General features: G+C 43.3%; 1 protein-coding gene across 1 annotated transcript in view; it reads left to right on the plus strand.

Moving 5' to 3' along the window:
• FMN2 (formin 2) overlaps window positions 1-22,212 on the plus strand; it is a 276,558-nt gene that overhangs the window by 19,152 nt on the left and 235,194 nt on the right. Inside the window, 1 exon segment of the mRNA XM_070469841.1 lies at window positions 17,345-17,511. Coding sequence (XP_070325942.1) covers window positions 17,345-17,511 — 167 coding nt within the window.

Here is a 22,212-nt window from a genome sequence, read left to right on the forward strand (position 1 = left end):
GGTCTTGGAGGGTCACCGAGTCTAAAACTATACTCACTCTCTTCCCCACCCTCTGAACACCTGCCTCCCAGTTTCGTAACCAAGGCATGGCATCCAGCCTTACTGTACTCTTTGGTTCTTCCACCTGCCCATACTTGAGCTTGACATCAATCACTCCTTCCATTTTCTCTACTCTAAAATTTTCTCTTTGATAAGGCTGGTAATTTCTGTTCCCATTGCCTCTACTTTTGTTAGAGCAGATCATCTAACATTGAGATCCTAAATACTCTTCCTGCCCTCAGTCTGGGTATTTTCCAGTAATTCTGTACAAGGCAAGAGAGTAAACTATTTTTAAAAAAATTATTTATGGTTGTGCTGGGTCTTTGTTGCTGTGTGCAAGCTTTCTCTAGTTGCAGAGGGTGGGGGCTACTCTCCAGTTGCAGTGCACAGACTTCTCATTGTGGTGGCTTCTCCTGTTCCAGAGCACAGGCTCTGGGGCACACAGGCTTCAGTAGTTGTGGCACTTGTTCTTTAGTTGCCTAGGGTCTGTGGAAACTTCTCAGACAAGGAATCGAACCAGTGTCCTCGCATTGCAAGGGAGATTCCTATCCACTGTACCACCAGGGAAGTCTGAGAGTAAACTATTTAAAATACAAAGATGAACTGGCTACTCCCAGATTAGAAACATTTCAGTGGTTCCCTATTGCCCTGAGACTATAAACTGACACATATATAAATGCAACATATTATATATAAATAATTATATATTATATATGCTTGTTTGATTGTTTAGTCACAGTCATGGCCAACTCTTTTGTGACCTCATGACCTATAGCCTGCCAGACTCCTCTGTGCATGGGGTTTTCCGGCAAGAATACTGGAGTGGGTACCGCATTCTCCAGAGGATCTTTCCAACCCAGGGATTGAACCCATGTCGTCTTGCATTGGCAGGGAGATCCTTTACCATTGAGCCATCTGGAAGTCCCATATACCGTATACACTGAAAAAGCAATTTATTTAGCCATTTTTAAATTGAAGTATAGTTGATTTACAACATTGTGTTAGTTTCAGGTGTACAGCAAAGTGATTCAGATCAGAGAAGAGGCAGCCACTGCTTTTGTGGCCTGGTTTCCAGTTGTGGCTTGGTGAGTGGTCTTTACTTTGTCTTTAGCCCTCCAAGACTCTGTAGGACAAAGAATGCCCTACAGGAGGGTTCTTACTATTTAAACTATTTGGAGTGGATTCAATTAAAATCTTTAGAATCAATTTTAGATGTTATACATCTCTTCCCCTAGTGTTTTATCCCTTTTCTGAATTTGTTGTGTCCTTTGTTGAACAGAAGTACTTCCTTTTGATATTATCAGATCTGTTTTTCATACATGGTTTGCGGTACTTTCTTTTCATTTAAGAAATCATTCCTTAGGCCAAGGTCACCAGCATTGTCTATCCACAGCCTTCCATAGTGTTGTCACTTCATCATCTGCATCTAAACATCTGCTCTGTCCAGAGACCTCTTGAGTGTGTGGTATGACACACCTGGCAAGACAGTGTTCTCAACATCATCTCCTAAAGAGTTTTTACTCATTGGTTTTTAATGCCAACTTTATATTTTTCCTGTATGTGGATAAGTCCATGTCTGAGGGTCTGTTCTTTTCCTTTCATGTGTATTTTTCTATTTTCATTGGGTACCAAACAGCTCTCATAAATGTACTTTGCAGTATGTCTTGTTACCTGGAGGAGAAGTGTCTCCTTTTTCACATTTTGAATGTTATCAGGACTTAGCCACTGATGGGCTTGTAGTTTTCTATATAAATTTAAATTAAGTGGTTGAGGTTCTGAAAAAGTCCTGATAGTGTTCAATACATTAAATTTGTAGATTACATTGAGGACAATTGTCATTTTAATACTATCCTCCAAGACAGTGGAAGACCTCCGTGTTTATTCAGATCATCCTTTATGTCCTTTTAATGGAGTTTCAGGCCTTTTTGTAGCTGGTTGGTGTTCTTTGCTGAGCTGGTTTCTGGGTGCTTCCTGTGTTTCATTGCTTATAGGAGTGGTATTTTACTTTTGTATTATCTCTAGTTATTGTTGGGGTAAAAAACATTTTCACTGTCTTTCTGTTGTAAGTTTTATGGGATCTCTCTTGTGAATATTTTTTAAACCTAAAGGTTAGTCAGTTATATCTATGGTTTATAGATACAATTCTAACACTAACTGAGATGTGTGGTTTTTTCTTCTACACCACGAAGCAGTCCTGCAGTTCAACTGAGTTCTGACGACACTGTTTACCTGCAGATGCTGTTGGGTCCTGCAGAATAAGGACTCAGTCCTGCAAGGCTGCTCACTCTTCAGATGCTAGTCACAGGTCCACTTGGGCTTCTGACCGATCAGCTTACAGGTTCCATCAGCCCCCTTCTTGAGTTTAATTCATCTTTAGTGCAGCTCCTAGAACTCAGAGAAGCATTTCACTCAGCAAATTACCAGTGTGTATTATAAGAGGATATAACTCAGGACCAGTTAGATGGGAGATGCACAGGGCAGGGTGTGGGGAAAGGGCAGGGAACACCTGGGTACCGCTCTCCCCAAATCTCCATGTGTTCACTGACCCAGAAGCTCTCTGAACCCTGTCCTTTTAGGTTTAACTGATTAAATCGTGGGCCACTGGTGATTGAATCAGTCCCCAGTTCTGTTCCCCTTTCCTCCCTGGAGGTCAGGGCTGAGACTGAAGGTCCCAACTCTAATGACACAGTAGGTTCTCCTGACAACCAGCCCCCATCCTGAGGTTCTTAAAAGTCACTGCGTTAACATTAAGTTACGTGTAGTTGAAAAAGCTTGTTGTGAATATCAAGACACCTTTTTTCCACTCCAATCACTTAGGAAGTTCCAAGGGTTTTATGAGCTCTGTACCAGAAATTGGACAAAGACCAAATGCCTATTTCTTATTATAAATCACAATAACACAATAGTCATATGGGTTTTAAAGGCAGTCCTTTAATTTTTTTTAACAGCAAAATAATTGAAACAGTCATAGAACATAGTATACATTGTATAGATTCTTTTGAAATTGTTATGACTTTCTCTTTGACCTTACACATCATCAGTTTTCATGAATCTATGCTCTTTGGGGGGAGCTATAAACCCAAACTCCAGAAACATTATTAATATTTTAATTTAGTATGTTGTGTTTTACAGCCAACATTAATGCCATCTCTAATTATTCAAACATACTTCAAAAGCGTCATTTAAACAACTGTATATTTTATCCAAACAGAAAACCCTGTCTTCTTTGGTTTCTGCTGCATGCTTCTCCCTGGTTTGCCTCCTACATTTGGGCTGGTTTTGCTCCCTTCTGGTCCTCTTCTTCCCCTGAACCCTTCTTACTAAGTGTTGCTTCTCCTGGCCTCAAGCTTAGTCCACCCTAACGTCCATCCTGGGCAGTCCTTTCCTGACATATGGATGACTCCATATTCCAATTTCTGGCTCAGATCTCTCTATGAAATCCAGATGCAAATTTCCTCTTGTCTTAAAAAAAAAATCTCTGTATGACTGTGGGAGGAGATCCAAGCTGAAGTTCTCTCTTCTCTAAATCCATTCTGCTCCCTGGTTCATTGCCTGCCTGGTGGGTGGTAATGGCATGTGCACAGCCCTTTACACAGTTTCTGAAGCCAGAAGTCTGGGAGGTGTGCAAGTTAGCAAGTCCCTCACATCTTCTCCTCAGGCCCACCAGTCACTGTCTCCTGTTAAAACATACCTCCAAAATTAAAGCAAACCTCACTGCTTCCTTCCCAGCAGAGCTCTCAATGCTCTTCTCAGAAGTATTCTGTGGCTCTCCATTGACAGGGACTGTTGGTATTGAAGGAGAAGATCGAATGTGTTCAGGATGGAGGAGCTAGATTTGCTAATACTTTGTGTGGCACACTCAGCATCAGAGAGACATCCCTCACAGAGGGTCCAGCCTGGGAACCATTTGTCTTGGGAGGAGTCAGCTCACTGTTCAGAGACTGGTTGGAGATCTACTGATGAGACCACAACCCTGGAAAGGCTGAACTAGACCACTGACATGCTTCCCCTAGAAGAGTCAGTGATATTTGACTTCAGAATTTCAGAGCAGCAGCGGTGATCTGTGTGTCTCATTCCTTTTATTTGGGACTGCTTTAAATATGTAAAACCTCTTTAGCTAGAGCTATTTGAAAGCTTCCATTTATTATAGTCACTTATGGATTTATCTTAACAGATTGAAATTAAGTTTTTTAAACCATTTTTCCTTTTGACATTTTTGACTTTTTTTTCCTTTGAACTCTCATTTGTTTCACAGTCTTTGAAGAAATTACCAGAGAAATCCATAATCTTAACATAGGTCCTGAAAAGGAGTCGGTTGTCATTATCACATATGTTCTATGATAATCCTTGGTGGATTTTATTAGATTCTTTAGGTTAGATTTCTCAGCTTATTCTTGTCATATTTCAGCTTGATCAATTGAAGTTGCATGGTTTCTTCTTCCTTGAAAAAAGCCAAAATTATAAATTTCTATAAATTTTAGTAGACTGCAGTGACTGTAGTCAGAGCTCTCTACACCCAGTCACTTGAATGCTGTATCTGTGTGATGGTTTACTGTAGTTGATGTTGAGCACATTTTTTTTTTTTATTGCTCTTCTCTATATTCTCAGCGTCCCGTAACAAAGATGCATCATACATGAGTCCCGAGTCACCACGCAGAGCAGTCCACTTCTTCAAAATAGTTTTGAAGACACATTACAGGCACTTACTGGAGAAGGCAATGGCACCCCACTCCAGTACTCTTGCCTGGAAAATCCCATGGACGGAGGAGCCTGGTAGGCTGCAGTCCATGGGGTTGCGAAGAGTCAGACACGACTGAGCGACTTCACTTTCACTTTTCCATCTCATGCATTGGAGAAGGAAATGGCAACGCACTCCAGTGTTCCTGCCTGGAGAATCCCAGGGACTGGGGAGCCTGGTGGGCTGCCGTCCGTGGGGTTGCACAGAGTCGGACACGACTGAAGCGACTTAGGAGTAGCACAGGCACGCACTATCAGGACTCAGATAGACAACCAGCAAATCTATACTAAGTCTGTAGGGTTTTATAAAATTTAAAATATTTCCATTTCCCTTCCTTACCTGGTGTTTAGAGCATACCAGTGGGCATCTTCCTGTGAGAATGTCTGGACCAGCACTGGCTGTGGGCTCAGTGGGCTTCGAGTTCTGGGGAGCAAAGAGCTCCCCAGCTTGTACCGAGCCCTTTGTTAGCTGTGTTGTCTCCGCAAGAGGGGCCCAGTTGGGTCCTTGAGCCTCCTGTGATCTGTCCAGACATTTGACCACAAGCTGGCTTTCTTCTCTCAAGAAAGTTCTAGATGTTTATGCTCCTAAGAGCTCCTTAGAGCCTTTCTCTCTCTGTAAAACTTGCAGCATTGTGAATCTGACACTAGACATGTTAATATCCATTCAACTGTACTTGGCCTTATCTCTTTTTCATACTCCAGCAAAGGTCATTTGTATATGATGATTGACAATATGTGATCTCTCTTTCTTCAATACATCATATTTGCTGGGCAATGACCTCATTTCCTCTTTTTAAAAAATATTTATTTATGGTGTACTGGGTCTTCATTGCTGCAGGGGCTTTTCTCTAGTGGAGAGCAGGGGCTGCCCTTCATTGCCGTACACAGGCTTCTCACTGTGGTGGCTACTTCTGTTGCAGAGCGTGGGCTCTAGGGCACGGGGGCTTCAGTAGTTGCGGTTCCTGGCTCTAGAGCACAGGCTAAATAGTTGTGGCGCATGGGCTTAGTTGCTCCACAGCGTGTGGATCTTCCTGGATCAGGGATCAAACTCATGTCTCCTACATTGGCAGGAGGATTCTTTACCACCGAGCCACCAGGGAAGCCCCTCATTTCCTCTTACTATTGCAACTGATAGTTAATTTTGGATTTCAGGAGAAATTTATTAGATATGTCTGAGCTAATTCATATCAATGTATAACAAAAACTACTGTAATGATGTAAAGTAATTAGCCTCCAACTAATAAAAATTAAAAAAAAAAATAGATATGTCTGAGCTATAAAATCAGAAAAAAATTAACATAATGAGATTCTTGTTTAAATTCATTTTGCATCAGGTATGTGGCCTATATAAACAAAAACTTATGTTTTATGCCTTTCAAAATATAGCAATTATATTGTTCATCCTTTAAGCATTAAAAAATACACAAAAGGAAAAACTATCCATTGTGCATTTCTATGCTGTTAAAATGTAAATTAAAAACAGATGACTATAGAGTAATGATGTTATAGGACATAACACAATGCTCCCACCTAGCCTTCCCCCTAACCTGGGATGTCACTCAAATATCTAGGCCTTGACTTCTTTACAGGCCAAATTGGAGGAGTGAGTCAAATCATCTTTGAGATATCTCTAGTTCTAAAATGCTGAAAATTAAGAGGTAGATTGTCATTGAGTAATTTAATCCTAATAATGACAAAAAGTACAGTAAAATCAGAAAAATTCCAGGCATGATTCAGGCTAGTGCGGAAAAGTTCTCCTGTTGTCTCCAAGGGTAAGTTTCTGTATTGAAAGTTTCTCTTCCTGTCTGGACACTATACTGTGTCCAGTAGATTGAGAAGGAGCCGGAAGCTTGAGGCTTCCCTGCTGTGTGCTGTCACTGTTCCTCTCTGTCTCTTCTTCAAGAGTGTCCTGCCCGTGTTATCCCGTTAAAGTGCTGGCAGTGAAAGACAGGGAGCATGTTTTCCTCCTGACAATATCCTTGCTGGACCTAGGACATTCTTTGATAAGTGATAGGCTCCTAAATCCCACTCCAGTATTCTTGCCTGGAGAATCACATGGACAGAGGAAACTGGCAGGATACAGTTCATAAAGAGTCGGACATAACTGAAGTGACTTAGCACAAACGCACGCACACAGACTCCTAAGTGCTTTGTTGTATCTTGTCTTTGCTGCATCCCCCCAACCACCCCATTTTCCACTCAGAATGTTTAATTAAGAGAGCATGTCCTATATAGAGTTCATTTAGAGTGTTCCTTCTGGAGCCTTGCTCATTGTGACAAGCTTGTGAGCCCCCACAGGGCACAGAACTCGTGGTCTCTGTCTTTTATATCTTAGTACAGAATGTTGGTCAGAAGCCTTTCCCAGAGTTGCTGGCCCACACAGAAGTGGAAGATGCCTGGAATAAGAATTAGGAGAGTGGAGTGTGTGTCCAGTTTTGGCTCTGTTGCTTTCTGGTCTTGGGACACAGGCACATTCTGGAACCTGAATTCCTCAGTTGGTGTCTTTGAAATCATGGTGATAAATCCTTGCTGTGCTTTACAAAGCTGACAGTAGGTGTGGACATGCCTTTTACATTGTGTAGTTCTATCCAGACAAATGTTTTCTGTCTTATGGTGTCACTGCTCACCTACCCAACAGAACTCCAGTGCAGAGACATGTGATCTTACCTCATTGCCCCAGAAGATTTGTTGTGATGGTAAATAGTCCTTTATGACTGTCCCCTGGCTGTTGTTTCCTGTTTATCTAGCCCTGTGATATTTGCTTAGCAAAGCAAGAGGACTATTAATATTTATAGATACAGTTAGCCCTTTGTATCCATGTATTCTCTGCTCCACCAATTCAGCAATTGCACATGGAAAATATATATATATTTAAATTCCAGAAGGTTCCGTGAAGCAAAACTTGAATTTGCTGGGCACCAGCAACTGTTTATATAGCATTTATGTTGTACTTACAGCTGTCTACTTAGCATTTACATCATGTTAGGTATTATAAGGAATCTAGAGGTGAATTAAAGGGAGGATATGTGTGGGTTATAATCAAATACTAGGCCATGTAATATAAGAGAGTTGAGCATCTGTAGATTTTGGTACCAAAGGGGTCCTGGAACCACTGCCCCCTAACACCGCCCCCCTCTGCCACAGATACTGTAGTGGGTGACTGCAAAGAGGCACCACATGCTGAAGTTACTAAGTGTATAAGTGTAAATGAGGAGAAGGGAGAGGGGGCTTAGTGCAGAAATGATTGGAGAACACTAATGACTAGTAAGTTCCCTGACTGTCATCGGGTGAATGCTATTTCACTCAGCAAGTAGGTTTTTGGTAAACTAATTTCGAGCTGCGTTATCTATAGTAGGAGCTCAGTAAACAGTGTTGATTAAATAACAGATGAAAATACGATATAAAATGAAGCTTTAAATAGCTGAGCACTTAGAAAAGTTATGCTTATTCATATTCAAAGGCCAATTATTTCATGTCCAGTCTAGAAACAGATGCTCTGATCAAGGAGCAGAGTGAGGGGACCAGGAGTTAGGGGGCACGTCAACCGTGTGTCACGTGGGGTAGGTTGGGTAGGGAAGGGGATGTGGAGGGAACCTGGGTCCCATGTTTCCTGGTCACAGTAGCTGGTCTGTACAGTGAAGAAGCAGCTTTGGGTCAGCCTGTTCTACCCAGTTTAGGTGCAAGGCCTGCAGTGTCTGATGGTGCCGGTGTGTCCCGATTAAATCCCCAGCCATCAATGCAAGAAGCAAAACAGAAAATCGTGTCTCTGTCCATCCCCCCTGCTCTGGTCAAAGTTTATCCCTTGGTGGGAATGAGAGTTCAGTGCAGTCCAGCTAGTATGCAGGTCCTGGAAACTTGTCATGTTCCCACCATAGCAATTTGACTCTTTAATAAGGAAAGTTATGTCTGCTATTTTTGCAGAATCAGGAACATACTATGTTCAGCTGTGTAATTTTGATTTACTTCACATAATACTTGTGACATATTTTTCCATGTCATTAAACCTTTTTTTTTTTAGTAGCATGATTGAAGATACTTATTGTGAAATGTGATCATACATAAAGCAGAAGTGTGATGAAGTCCCACAGGCCATCACCCAGCTCTCATGGTTATCAGCATTTTTAATGCTGAAATAGCTTCACCACCACCCTCGCCATCCTTGCTTTATGGACCGATTTGAGATAAATTCCTGACATCATGCCATTTGAATCTCAGGTACTTAGGTATGCATCTCAAAAGTGTAATTTTTAATATGCTGCAATAGCATTATTATATTGAATGTAAGTAGAAATCATTTAGGGTTAGGGTAACCCTAACCCCCAAAGACATCACTAGTCTGTTAAGTAGGCATTCACAGAGCTCTCTGCCACCCTAGATGAGAACAGGTCCAGGCTGACGTGGTATGACCCTTGCTGAGTTCTCAGGTCTCTTTTCCCAGAGGGACAGTATAGGTGCTTGGTGGGTATGCTGTGGATTGGACAGCTGTCCTCTGGGATCCCTCATTTCGACTCAAGGAAGCCTGAGACCTATAAGAAGGCACTAGTGCTGCCTGGGATAGCTGGAGGGGGTGATTTGGCCACATGCATCAGTAATCTGTCAAAATTCACCCCTTGACTCCAAAGTTTCAACTCTGGAAAATCTATCATAGATGAATATCCAAAATGAAGCATCACAAAGCATCCCTCCCCATCGACTAAACTTAGCATGTTTGCCAGCCTCTGTTGTGTTGACTCTGAATGACATGTGGGTTTGGGGACGACAGTGTGATCTTTAATTGCAGATTTTTCAGTTGACCTTCTTCTAATGGCTTTCCCATCTATTCACTAAGTAAACACTTAGGGATTGTAATTTTCAAATTGTCATTTCTTTTCATTTTTTGGCTGGAATTTTCCTCTACTGAAGACTTTTCTTTAATTACTCATTGTTTAGTCTCTGAGTCATGTCCAGCTCTTTGTGACCCCATGGACTACAGCACACCAGTCTTCCCTGTTCTTCACCATCTCCCAGAATTTACTCAGATTTATGTCTATTGAGTTGGTAATACTGAAAGGTTGTTGCTGAACGATAAGATTCTTGGCCTCCGGAGGAGACGAATTCAATCCGGGGCCAGAGACGAGGCTGGATCGCTCAGAGCTTTTGTGTAACAAAGTTTTATTAAAGTATAAAGGAGATAGAGAAAGCTTCTGACATAGGCATCAAAAGGGGGCAGAAAGAATACCCCCCTCCCAGTCTTCTTTAGCTGTAAGTTATATAGTCACTCTGTTAATGAAAAGAAAGGAATGTCTTAGAATTTAGAATGGCACCAGATAATTCATCCCTGACCATAAAACGATTGACTTGAATCTTGTAGAAGGGCAGATTACTCCAACAAATAGTTTCGTTTACATAGTCTAGGGGAACAATACCTGAGTAAGTAGGTTGGGTCATTTGGCAGAACTTACAGAGTCTGGGGTAAATTAACATAGCTTTACGATAAACATTTCCGTTAAAAAATGTATTGGTTAACTCAAGGTTTGAGAATAGTTAGCTTCAGGTGAAACCAGGTGTCATGGCAACACAGCATTTTAAGAGAAACCTTCTTTTAAATTTGTATAGAGAAGAAAAAACGTATCAGTGGTTTGTTTCCTCCTGCCACTTAAGAGAGATAAAAATGTCTGGCACTTGTAGCCTATTTCCTCTATTTGGAGACCCCTGGCCTTCCTGCCTGTTACCCTCTCAATACTATCTAAGCATCTCATTCTCTGTTGCCCTTTTCTCCTTTTGCTTCAGTTTTTCCCAGCATCAGGTTTGTTTGTTTTTTTTCTTCCCAATGAGTCAGCTTTTCACACCAGGTGGCCAAAGTATTTGAGCTTCAGCTTCAGCATCAGTCCTTCCAATGAATATTCAGGGTCGATTTCCTTTAGGATTGATTGGTTTGATCGCCTTGCTGTCCAAGGGACTCTCAAGAGTCTTCTCTAGCACCACAGTTAGACGGCATCAATTCTTTGGTGTTCAGCCTTCTTTAATCACTGCTGCTGATCACTAGGTATGTTTTATTGCCCCAAAATACAGTTCATGCTGGAAAGGTATGATTTATTTCTCATTAATTTTCTGTTATTTGTGGCAATTTGATGCACTTGCATTCTCCAGTGACATCTACTGAGTTTTACTTTTCTTTTTCCTTTTCATATATTGAATGTGTTTGACTGATTATTCTATAATAACATGATTTCTGATGACTGTATAGTAAGCTGTCATCTATATAAAGCTATCCTTTTTTTTTTTTAAATCTATGTCTTTGGACATTTCAGTTTGTTTGTTTGTTTGTTTTTACTAGTACCAAGCCATTTTTTACTGTACCAGGAACTGTGCTGAGAAGTTTACATGTGTTACCTCATCTAATCTTCACAATAATCTTGTGATGCTTCATTTTTGTTATTTATCTGTGATAGATTTTCCAGAGTTGAAACTTGGCAGTCAAGGGGTGAATTTTGAAAGATTACAGATGCATGTGGCCAAATCTCCCCCTCCAGCTATCCCAACCAGTACTGATGCCCTCTTATGGGTCTCAGGCTTCCTTGCGTCCAAATGAGGACAGAGAGCTCACTGCCAGTTTGGTTCTTGAGAATCCCGCATTCTTCCCCAGGCTGCCTGTTTTAGGATACGATCCTTAGGTTCTTCATGTAGATGCCTCAAACATTCCAAGAAGGAGTCCTTTCACTGTCCTGATGCCGTCAAGAAGGCCTTCCCCGTTTTAAGGGGGAGGAGTGTGTGCAGGCAGGTTAGACTATAGGATCCTAAAGAAAAATGGGAAGAGTGGAGTGGAGGCCATGGGAAGCGTGTGTACTCAACACATTGAGCAGAGAAGCCAGTGAGGGCTTCAGGAGACTGTGGCCAGCAAGGTGGAGGCAGTGGCACATCGGAGGATGAGAGGAAGGTGTTCTAAAGAGTCAGAGGGAGTCAACAGTGAGAATGTCTGAGGGCATGGACGTGGAGTGAGAATGTCTTTGGTGTCATGCTGGTTACCAGTGTCTGTTGCACTCAGGATGGCCGTCAGATTAGACTTGTCAGCGCAGAGTGGACCGAACCAGGAAGGGGGGCCGGAGGTGGCAGGTGTCGGTAATTCTAGCTGGCAGGCTTTTCTTTTTCTTTCTTTGCTTTCTTCTCTAGTATTTATCTATTAATTTAGCTGCACTGAGTCTTAGTTGCAGCATGTCTGACCAAGGATCAAACCCTTCATCCCTGCATTGAGAGTGTAGGGTCTTACCCACTGGACCACCAGGCAAGTTTCTGGCAGGTTTTCTAATTGAAGTATAGTTGATTTACAATATTGTTAGTTTCAGGTATATCATACAGTAAATCTGTATTTTTGCAGATTGTAGACTATTACAAGATATTGGGTATAATTCCCTGTGCTATACAGTAAATCCTTATTGCTTATCTATTTTATGTATGATAGTTTGTATTCATTAATCTCATGCCCCAAAATTGTCCTTCCCCACTCCTTGATAACTGAGTTTGTTTTCTATGTCTGTGAGTCTGTTTCTGTTTTTTATACATTCACTTGTATTATTTTTTAGATTCCACATATAAGTGATATCATATAGTATTTGTCCTTTCTTTCTGACTTATTTCCCAAAACATTATACACCCTAGGTCCATCCATGTTGCTGCAAATGAACATTATTTCATTCTTTTTATGGCTGAGTAACATTCCATTGTATATATGTGCCACATCTTCTTTATCTATCAAGGGACCTTTAGGTTGCTTCTATGTCTTGGCTATTGTAAATAGTGCTGCTGTGAACATAGGAGTGCATGTATAATTTTGAATCATCTTTCTGAGATATATGCTTAGCTGTGGAATTGCTGAGTCATATGGTAGTTCTGTTTTTAGTTTTTGAGAAACCTCCATACTGTTTCTCATTGCACCAGTTTACATTCCTACTAGCAGTGTACGAAGGTTCCCTTTTCTCCACATCTTCTTCAACACTTTGTTGTTTGTAGACTTTCTCATGATATAGCTAGTATTTTTGATGTGAAAGGAAACCAAGAAATAGGACAGTAGCTGGTAGTAGGGAATGATGTGGGGTCAGGGAGACTTTTTAAAAAATTAATGTATTTGAGATTCTGGAAATGTCTGGTCAAGAAGGGCATGTTCATGACTCAGAAGGAAAAGTTAAAGAGTGAAGTTTCATGCATGCAGCAAGGAATTCGATTCAGGACACAAAGGGAAGAACTTGCTTTTGTCTGGAGCAGGGTGTGCACCATGAAGAGGAGGCAGAAGGAGGTGCAGGGGTGTGTATTCCAAGTATACACAGTCCCAGATTCTTCCATGTTCTCAGTAAATAAAACTTTGTAAAAACTTTGAGAAGTTCATCATCTCACTGGAAAGAGTGGTTTGCGGGAGGCACCTGGAAGCTGAGTTGAGAATGCAGAGCAGGGTTGAGCCTTACTGAGGTTTATAGTTAAGGTGGTAAAGTGAGAACAGGTAGCACATGTGTCTTACATGGTGTTGAGGTGCTGAGGTCTAGGCAGGGGACAGGGGGACAGCCAGGCTGATGTGACAGGGAGAGCGGGACTGGTGTGCTGCTATGTGAAGGCTTGGCTGTGGTGCTGGAGTCTAGACTGACCTGGTTAGCAGGGGAGTGACCTCACATGTGACCGTGACTGATTCAGGGCCCATGTAGGGGAGAGAGGTTTATAGAAGATTGCAGAACCAGAGCCAGAGGTCATGGTTGGGGATTAGATATCCATATATTGATTCATTGGTGATCAAACATGAATTGGTGATTCCGTGTCAGGCCTTCCTTGAAGTTTTGGGGAAACGTGTTGAATAGACACAGGCATCTCTTGAAATGGAGCTGACATTCCACAAGGAGGAATGGTCTGAGACTCACGTGAGTTTAGGGCCCAACTGCTCTCTGAAGGGTGGAGCGGGTCTTGGGAAAGGGTGGTAGGTGCTGTTTTATTATTTTTAAAAATCTTATTATAGTTGATTAATAACATTGTGCTAATTTCTGATGTGCATGCACGCGTGCTAAGTTGCTTCAGTTATGTCCAACTCTTTGCGACCCTATGGACTATAGCCCAACAGGCTCCTCTGTCCAAGGGATTCTCCAGGCAATATTGGAGTGGGTTACCATGCCCTCCTCCAAGGGATTTTCCTGACCCAGGAATCCAACCTGTGTCTCTTGCATCTCCTGCATTGGCAGGTGGGTTCTTTATCACCAGTATCACCTGGGAAGCCCAGTTTCTGATGTACATCCAAGTAATTCAGTTATTTATATATATATATATACATACACACACACACACATTCTTTTTTTCAATATTCTATTCTATTGTGATTTACCACAGAATGTTGAACATAGTTCCTTGTGCTCTATAGGAGGACTTTGTTCTTTATCCATTCGCTATATAATAGCTTGCAACTGCTTCTCCTAACATCCCAATCCTTCCCTCATCCACCTTGGGTGTGCTATTTTTGGAAGGGTGGTCAGGAAGGTCTCTGGGTGGAGGTGACAGTTGAGGAAAAATATGGATAAAGTGAGAGAGGGTGGGTCTTACAGACATCCTAGGCAGAGCGCTCTGGTGCAGAAGCCCCAGCGAGGGCTCTTAGATGCTGGAGGGGGAAGTGGTAGGTGAGCTAGGGGTGGGGTGGGGGAGACAGGAGGACGCAGGAGGTGGCATCTTTTTAATCATGGCTTCAACCCAGGGGTGACAGGGAGCCCTGAGAGCTGAGTGAGCTCAGACCCAGGCCTGGTGCAAGCAGTCAAGCTCCCAGTGGTGGACAAGACAGTTTCTGTGAGGGTGCAGGAGGCATGCGTGGCGGGGCTCAAGGTCACGGGTGAGTTATCTTCCTAAAAGCAGGTGACAGTGATAGTAGGAGTTGAGGTGGAGACCAGGGTGGCAAGGGATGAGGTGAAGGACTTAGTGGGGGAGAGAAGGACCAGAAGGAGTGGATGCAGAAGGAAGAGCGAGGAGAGTTTCAAGGGAGCAGAGGGTTTTGAAGGAGTCAGGTCATTTCAGAATTGCTTGTGGGATTAAGAACCTCCTCTCCCCCACTCCCTGTCCCTGAGATGTGTGGGATTTGACATAAATGTCTTCATCTGAGAGGCTTGTGAGAGGCAGCCTCTGGGGCACCTGGGCTGTTGTGAACACAGGACTCCAACCCCAGGGCGAGTTTGCCATAGAGAGAGCTGGAGAGCTGGAGGTGAGGTCCCAGGGGGCTGTGGCATGGTGGCCTTCAGCACAGGCTGCCGCCCAGGGCTGGGAGCTGCAGCTGAGATGCTCAGGTTGAAGGGTTTTTGCTCCTCAAGGCATGAAGCTCTGACATTGTGCTTCCCTCTTTCCCATACTGCTCCCCAACCACTTTAAAAAAAAATATTGTTTTGGCTGTGCTGGGTCTTCATGGCTGCATAGAGGCTTTCTCTAGTTGCATGAGCAGGAGCCTGCTCTTTGTTGAGTCTTCTCACTGGTGCCGTTTCTTATTGTGGAGACAGGCTTTAGGATGCGCGAGCTTATGTAGTTTCAGCTGGTGGACTCGGTAGTTGCGGTGCATGGCTTAGTTGCTTTGCAGCATGTGGAATCTTCCTGGACCAGGGATTGAACCCATGTCTCCTGCATTGCCAGATGGATTCTTAACCATTGGACCACTAGGGAAGCCCCCTCCCCACGTCTGATAATTTTTTGATTCGATTCACACACACACATTTTTTCCACTCTTGGACGTACACACACAAACACAAGACCCGGTCTCCCATGTTTTCTTTCATACACAAGATTGAGTTATAGGAAAGAGTTAATTAGTCTTCTGACCATTTGCAGACCTACTGTAAGATGTATTTATAAAATGGGTTTATTGTAATAATAATCAATCACTTGAGAACTGAGGGATATGGTTTCCTAAGTGTGGATCCAGTGAGGTGCAGACAAATTTAAGTTCTATAGGGAAAAAGCTTTTTATTTCTCCTCAGAAAATGTCCTGGGAGACCAGCAGATGTTCTTTACTGACCTACAGGTATGGAGAAAACAGAGCCTCTTCTGTCCTGCTCTGTTATTCTCTGTATCAGAAGTATATCTTGACTCTTTAGTTTTTGTTTTACAAACAGAAACAGGAAGAGACACAAAAATTGCATGGCTACTGTCCTGCAGAGCTGAGTGTGTATACATTTGAAATTTAGATGTGACTGATATGTAGAGTTGGGCCTGGCTTTCACAGACCCAAGCTGAAAATGCTTTTTACTTTTTAAAAGTTTTTCAAAATACAACCCAATCAAGGAAGAACATAAGCAGAGGCTTTCCATAGCCCTTAAAGCCTAAGATATTTACTATTTGGTTATTTACAGAGAGTTTGCTAACCCTGGTCTAGACTGATAATTCATTTCCAGTTCCGACCATGATGTGAATGAGTCTTTGTCAAAGAATCGTTGCATTGTATTCATTCAGAAATCCTAAAAGTATTCACTGATGCTTCTTATCTGCAAGTGGCCAGGTTTGCAGGATGTCTGCCTCCTGTCAGAGAGTTTATGTTTTAGTAAGGGAGGCAGACATTAAACAAATAATTGCACAAATAATTAACTAAAATAATTAATGACAGAGGAGCTTTGAAGGTTGCCAAAAGAGGGCAGACGGGGGGTCTCTGGGAGCGTTTCTGGATAAGTGGTTTTATCCTAAATTTGAAGGTTGAACCTGCTCATAGAGGAAGGGCAGGAGCAGGGCAGGAAGTGAGCAAAAGCTGCTGGCCGGGAAGGAGACTTCCTTTTCCTTCCACTGTAGTCAGTCAGTGCGAAGCCAGTGGGATCATTTCCGAAGGACGGTTAAGTTAGAGAGTGAATTGTGTTGGGACAGATGGGGGACTGGGCCTGTGGGTCTTGGCTCCGGGTGACCAGTGACATGAGACTCCTGGATGCCCCTCCCCAGAGTCCTGCTCTCCCCACTGCCAAGACCCAGAGCCCTGGACCCACTGGCCCAGACACTGCTGCTGTCTCCTCTGTGTGCTTCTCTTCTCTAGGTTCTTCTAGGAAACTAATAAAAGCCTGACATGTGGGCCTATCTTAGAGTGATGTTTCTGAGGCGCACGTGAGGAAATGTTGCATTTCTGTCACTTCAGGGTGACGTTTTCTGCTGGCCAGCCCTCCCCGCTTCCAGGGGCTGGTGCCTGTCTCCCTCTCCCCCTCCCCTGGCCCCCACCCACCATCGCCATACAAGACTGTGAATATCAGCCCCTGACATTTCTTAGCCAAAAGGGGGGCTCCTGGCTGCCTCCTCAGAGAGGCTTTGGCGATGGCAGGAGGATTTCCAAGGAAACCCAAAAGCCTGCGGCTTCTTCACATGGCAGAAGATGGAGGGCCCATCACGTGGCCCCTTTGTCTTTGGGGGAAAGAGGTATTGGGGGATGGGAGAGAGACCCGGAGGTGATCTTCCCCGTGTGGTACCTGGGCCGCCCACGGAGTCCTCCCTGCGCATGGCGCGTGACGTAGCCTGGGCAATGGCGCCGCCCCAGCTGTGACTGCCACCTCTCCTCAGGGAGTCTGAGCTGGGGACCTGCCAGTGCTCCTGCCTAACGACCGTGTCTCACCTGCAGGGAGAACTCTGCTGGAGAAGCTGTTCAGCCAGCAGGAGAACGGGCCTCCAGAAGAAGCAGAGAAGTTCTGCTCGCGGATCATCGCCATGGGGCTCCTCCTTCCTTTCAGCGACTGCTTCCGGGAACCGTGCGGGCAGAGCGCCCAGTCCAGCTCGGTTCCGTTTGATGTAAGTAAAGTTCACAGGACTCGCTGGCTGAGAGGCAGCTGCCGTGGCAACAGCGGCTCTGATGTGTCCGCCCTTCACCGCCCTTCACGCGATGCAGGCCTCCCTGCTCCTGCCCCACGACGGCTTAACACGTCTGTTTCCTTTCTGACGAGGTTCTTAAGTAATTTGTCAAACGTCCTTTTCTTAACACATGGCCACTCTCAGCAGTTTTCTGGCCTGCTTTAACCAGTGCTGGGTTTTGAGCGGCTCTGAGTCAGTGTTTCCGACTTTTCTGGTCATGGATGAACCTTCAGAAGCAGCTCCGAGAGTGGAAGCTTTGTTCCCAGAGGGGCAGGTTTCTGAGGGCCTTGCAGCGCTATTCCCATGTGTTCATAGCTCGTCTGTGTACTGACTGTTGACACGAAGCAGTCCGGTCTGCTTTCTCCCCGGCTCCCACTCACCAAGAGGCTTAATTCTGCAGAACAATCATTCCAGGCTCTTTCATAATTCATAAGAAATGACACCATAGCTGGGTTATTGCTTTCAAGCCAGAGTATTGCTCATCTTCCTCAGGTATGTGGTACATGTGTGACCTTGGGGGCTGTGATGAGTGGGCATCCAAACCCAAATGGGTGAGAATTCCCACACAGGATTCTATCATGAGGAAAGTGGAGAATCTCGGCTCCCTGTGTGGAGCATGGAGTTTGTGCCATAGAGAAGTGGGTCTCATCCATGTGGGCTGCTCATGCCTTTGCCCTGCTTCTGATTGCACCCCTGTCTCCTCTGCGTGTGTGTACCATTGAACAAGGGTGCTGTAGTGAGGAGTGTGGAGAGATACCAGAAATGAGCCCTGGTTGAGATCAGGAAGAGAGAGTAAATCCCAAAATGCCCATATGCATCTGTTTTGTTTTTTTCCTTGCTATCCTTTACCCATTACAACTGTGGTCTCCCTTCAGTTTTAGGAAAATGAACCATATAAAATATTGTGAGATCTTCTAAATACTTCCCATGTGAAAGAAGATTCCCTAGGATGTACTGTGATTTGTGAGGCTTTCTTCTTAAGATTGACTGATCTATCCATCCATCCATCATCTATCATCTATCTCTGTATCTATCATGTCTATACCAATCTGTATCTATCACTTATTATCTCCATCCATCCATTCATCCATCCACCCATCTGTCTGTCTATCTGTATGTCCATTCATGATATGGCAGTTAACTACTACTCAGTAGATATTTTTCTTTTGTGAGAAGAATTGGATAACTAAAAACTTTTCCTCCCTTTGCCTTTTTGAGGGCTGTGTGTGTTATTGCAGGGATGGAACCTGGAGACCGTGGTGGGCTAAAAGCTTTAGTGAGCTGTGTTCTAGGAGATATATCAATTTGCAACTACAAATTAAAATAAATATGGACAAAGGCCAATACAAATCACTCCTAACACTTGCTTTTTGATTAAAACTATTCCCAAGTTGACTGCATTTTCTTCCCTTAAAGCTCAGAAATAAATTCTGTTGTTTAGTTGCTCAGTCATGTCTGACTCTTTGCAACTCCATGGACAGTAGCCCACCAGGCTCCTCTGTCCATGGGATTCTCCAGGCAAGAACACTGGAGCGGGTTGCCGTTTCCTTCTCCAGGGGAAATAAAGTCTATCTGTCAATTGATGTGGAATTGAAATAAACTGAAAAAAGTAATCCTATTTCCCCCTTTTAAAAAAATCACTGAACTAGCAGTTTCTTGCTCCCCACCTCCCTCTATTCTTATGTTAGAGAGCCTAACATGACCAGCCTCCCAGCCTGGTCATTGGAGGGCGGCCGGGTTTGGCATAGAGAGTGAAAAGCCAAATAAATGCAGCCCCTTACTATGGTATGAAGTAATTTCCTCAGAGTGGGGAATTTCTTTCCCCAACTTTGTGTGGTTGCATTTGCGGACTTTATTTGTTGGCTCTGTGCTACCTCTCCGTCCCCAACCTCTGCGCCCCCTCCCCCAAGTCAAACCTAACTCGAAACAAGAAATGTTATTTCATATATTTAAATGGCATATCAACAACAGAAGTATGCACTCACTGTATGCATGGTTGCAGTTTTTCTTCAAAGCCTGGAAGAGGAATCAATATAAACAGGTCTTAGTAGGGGAAAGGGGAAGAATGCACTTTCTGTGGGGAGAGGAGTTTCTGAAAATTAGCCTTTCTGCTGGCTTCCAGCTGGGAAGATTCTCTGCTGCTGGGAGATTTTCTAACCAGCAGTTCTCTTGAGGACAGTTGCCCTTTGAGACGGGCCAGCCTGTGTGTATAAGCTTGTGAGGGCCCTCTTCCCACCCCGACCTTTGCTTCCTTCCCTGAGAGCACTCCCGCCCCCCATCTCCATCCATACAGATCCCAGCACAGGACTTCCATCTGGATCTGGAGAGCGTCCTCATGCAGTTTATGGATTGACCTACTTCAGTCAACCCTCTTGGTTTAGTCCCATGTTATTTTATTATAAATTTTTAGGGCCTAATATTTTGCTTTAGAAATGCTACAGAAAATATGAAAGGATTTCACATTCTCCTTTACGTTTTCACTGGGTTAAAATTTCAAGAATACTGAAAGGCAAAGGTCTTTGAGTGACAATGTTCATTCATTCACAAATGTTTACTGAATGCATTCTACATGCCAGGCAGTGTTCTAGGCTCCAGAGAGAGATTAGTGAGCCAGGTCCTGTTTTCCTGAATTACACTCTTCACAGTGGAGTGAGACAATTAAGACACAAACAAAAACACAGATGAAAGTGTAGATAATGAATTCATGTCAGATTCTGATAAGTGCAGTGAAGGAAGTCAACCAGAGGAATATGGTCAGTGATGGGGGTGGGGTGGGGAGAGTGTAGATGGGGGCCCCACAGGTAATGTCTGGAGTGCTGAGGAGAGGTTGGAGGGAAGGTCCCCCCAGGAGCCCAGTAGCAAGCGCAAAGGCCCTGAGAGGAATGTGGGCGTGGCATGAGGGCCTGCATAGCCACTGTTTCTGGACACAAGGTCAGAAGGGATTATTGAGCCAGGACATTTGAGGTCTTGAAAGTAATGGAAGGAAATTGTGTGGTTTTTAAAAAAATTAATTAGTTAAACTTAATTGGAGGCTAATTACTTTACAGTATTTTGGTGGATTTTGCCGTGCATTGACATGAATAAGCCATGAGTGTACATGTGTCCCCCATCCTGAACCCCCCTCCCACTTCCCTCCCCACCCCATCCCTCAGGGTTGTCCTAGTGCACCAGCTTTGAGTGCCATGTTTCATGCATCAAACTTGGATTGGCCATCTATTTCACATATGGTAATATACATGTTTCAATGCTATTCTCTCAAATCATCCCACCATCTCCTTCTCCCACATAGTCCAAAAGTCTGTTCTTTACATCTGTGTCTCTTTTGCTATCTCGTATATAGGGTCATCATTACCATCTTTCTAAATTCTGCATATATGCTTTAATATACTATATTGGTGTTTTTCTTTCTGACTTACTTGACTCTGTATAATAGGCTCCAGTTTCATCCACCTCATTAGAACTGATTCAGATGTGTTCTTTTTAACAGCTGAGTAATATTCCATCAGGTATAGGTAGCACAGCTTTCTTATCCATTCATCTGCTGATGGACATCTAGGTTGCTTCCATGTCCTAGCTATTATAGACAGTGCTGTGATGAACATTGGGATACACGTGTCTCTTTCAATTCTGGTTTCCTCAGCGTGTATGCCCAGCAGTGGGATTGCTGGGTCATATGGCAGATCTACTTTCAGTTTTTTAAGGAATCGCCACACTGTTCTCCATAGTGGCTGTACTAGTTTGCATTCCCACCAAGGGTAAGAGGGTCCCTTTTTCTCCACACCCTCTCCAGCATTTATTGTTTGTAGACTTTTTGATAGCAGTCATTCTGAGTGCTGTGAGAGGGTACCTCATTGAAGTTTTGATTTGCATTTCTCTGATAATGAGTGATGTTGAGCATCTTTTCGTGTTTGTTAGCCATCTGTATGTCTTCTTTGGAGAAATGTCTGTTTAGTTCTTTGGCCCATTTTTTGATTGGATCGTTTATTTTTCTGGTATTGAGCTCCATGAGCTGTTTGTATATTTTTGAGATTAATTCTTTGTCAGTTGCTTTGTTTGCTATTTTTTCTCCCGTTCTATGAGGCCACCATCACCCTAATACCAAAACCAGGCAAAGATGCCACAAAAAAGAAAACTAGCCAATATCACTGATGAACGTACATGCAAAAACCCTCAACAAAATTTTAGCAAACAGAATCTAGCAACATATTAAAAAGATAAAGTGGGCTTTATCCCAGGGATGCAAGGATTCCTCAATATTTGCAAATCAATTGATGTGATACACCACATTAACAAATTGAAGGATAAAAACCATATGATTATCTCAATAGTTGGCAGAGAAAGCCTTTGACAAAATTCAACACCCATTTATGATAAAAACTCTCCAGAAAGCAGGCACAGAAGGAACATACCTCAGCATAATAAAGGCCATGTATGATAAACCCACAGCAAACATTATCCTCGGTGGCAAAAAATTGAAAGCATTTCCCTTAAAGTCAGAAACAAGACAAGGGTGCCCACTCTCACCACTCCTATTCAACATAGTTTTGGAAGATGTGACAATGTAGGCCAAAAGAGATTAAAAGAAACATGATCTTGAACCTGTTGAGAGATGTTGTGAATCAAAACCAGCAGCAACCACTT

This window comes from Odocoileus virginianus, chromosome 7 (genome assembly GCF_023699985.2).
Source record: "Odocoileus virginianus isolate 20LAN1187 ecotype Illinois chromosome 7, Ovbor_1.2, whole genome shotgun sequence".
In the NCBI taxonomy this organism is placed as follows: domain Eukaryota; kingdom Metazoa; phylum Chordata; class Mammalia; order Artiodactyla; family Cervidae; genus Odocoileus; species Odocoileus virginianus.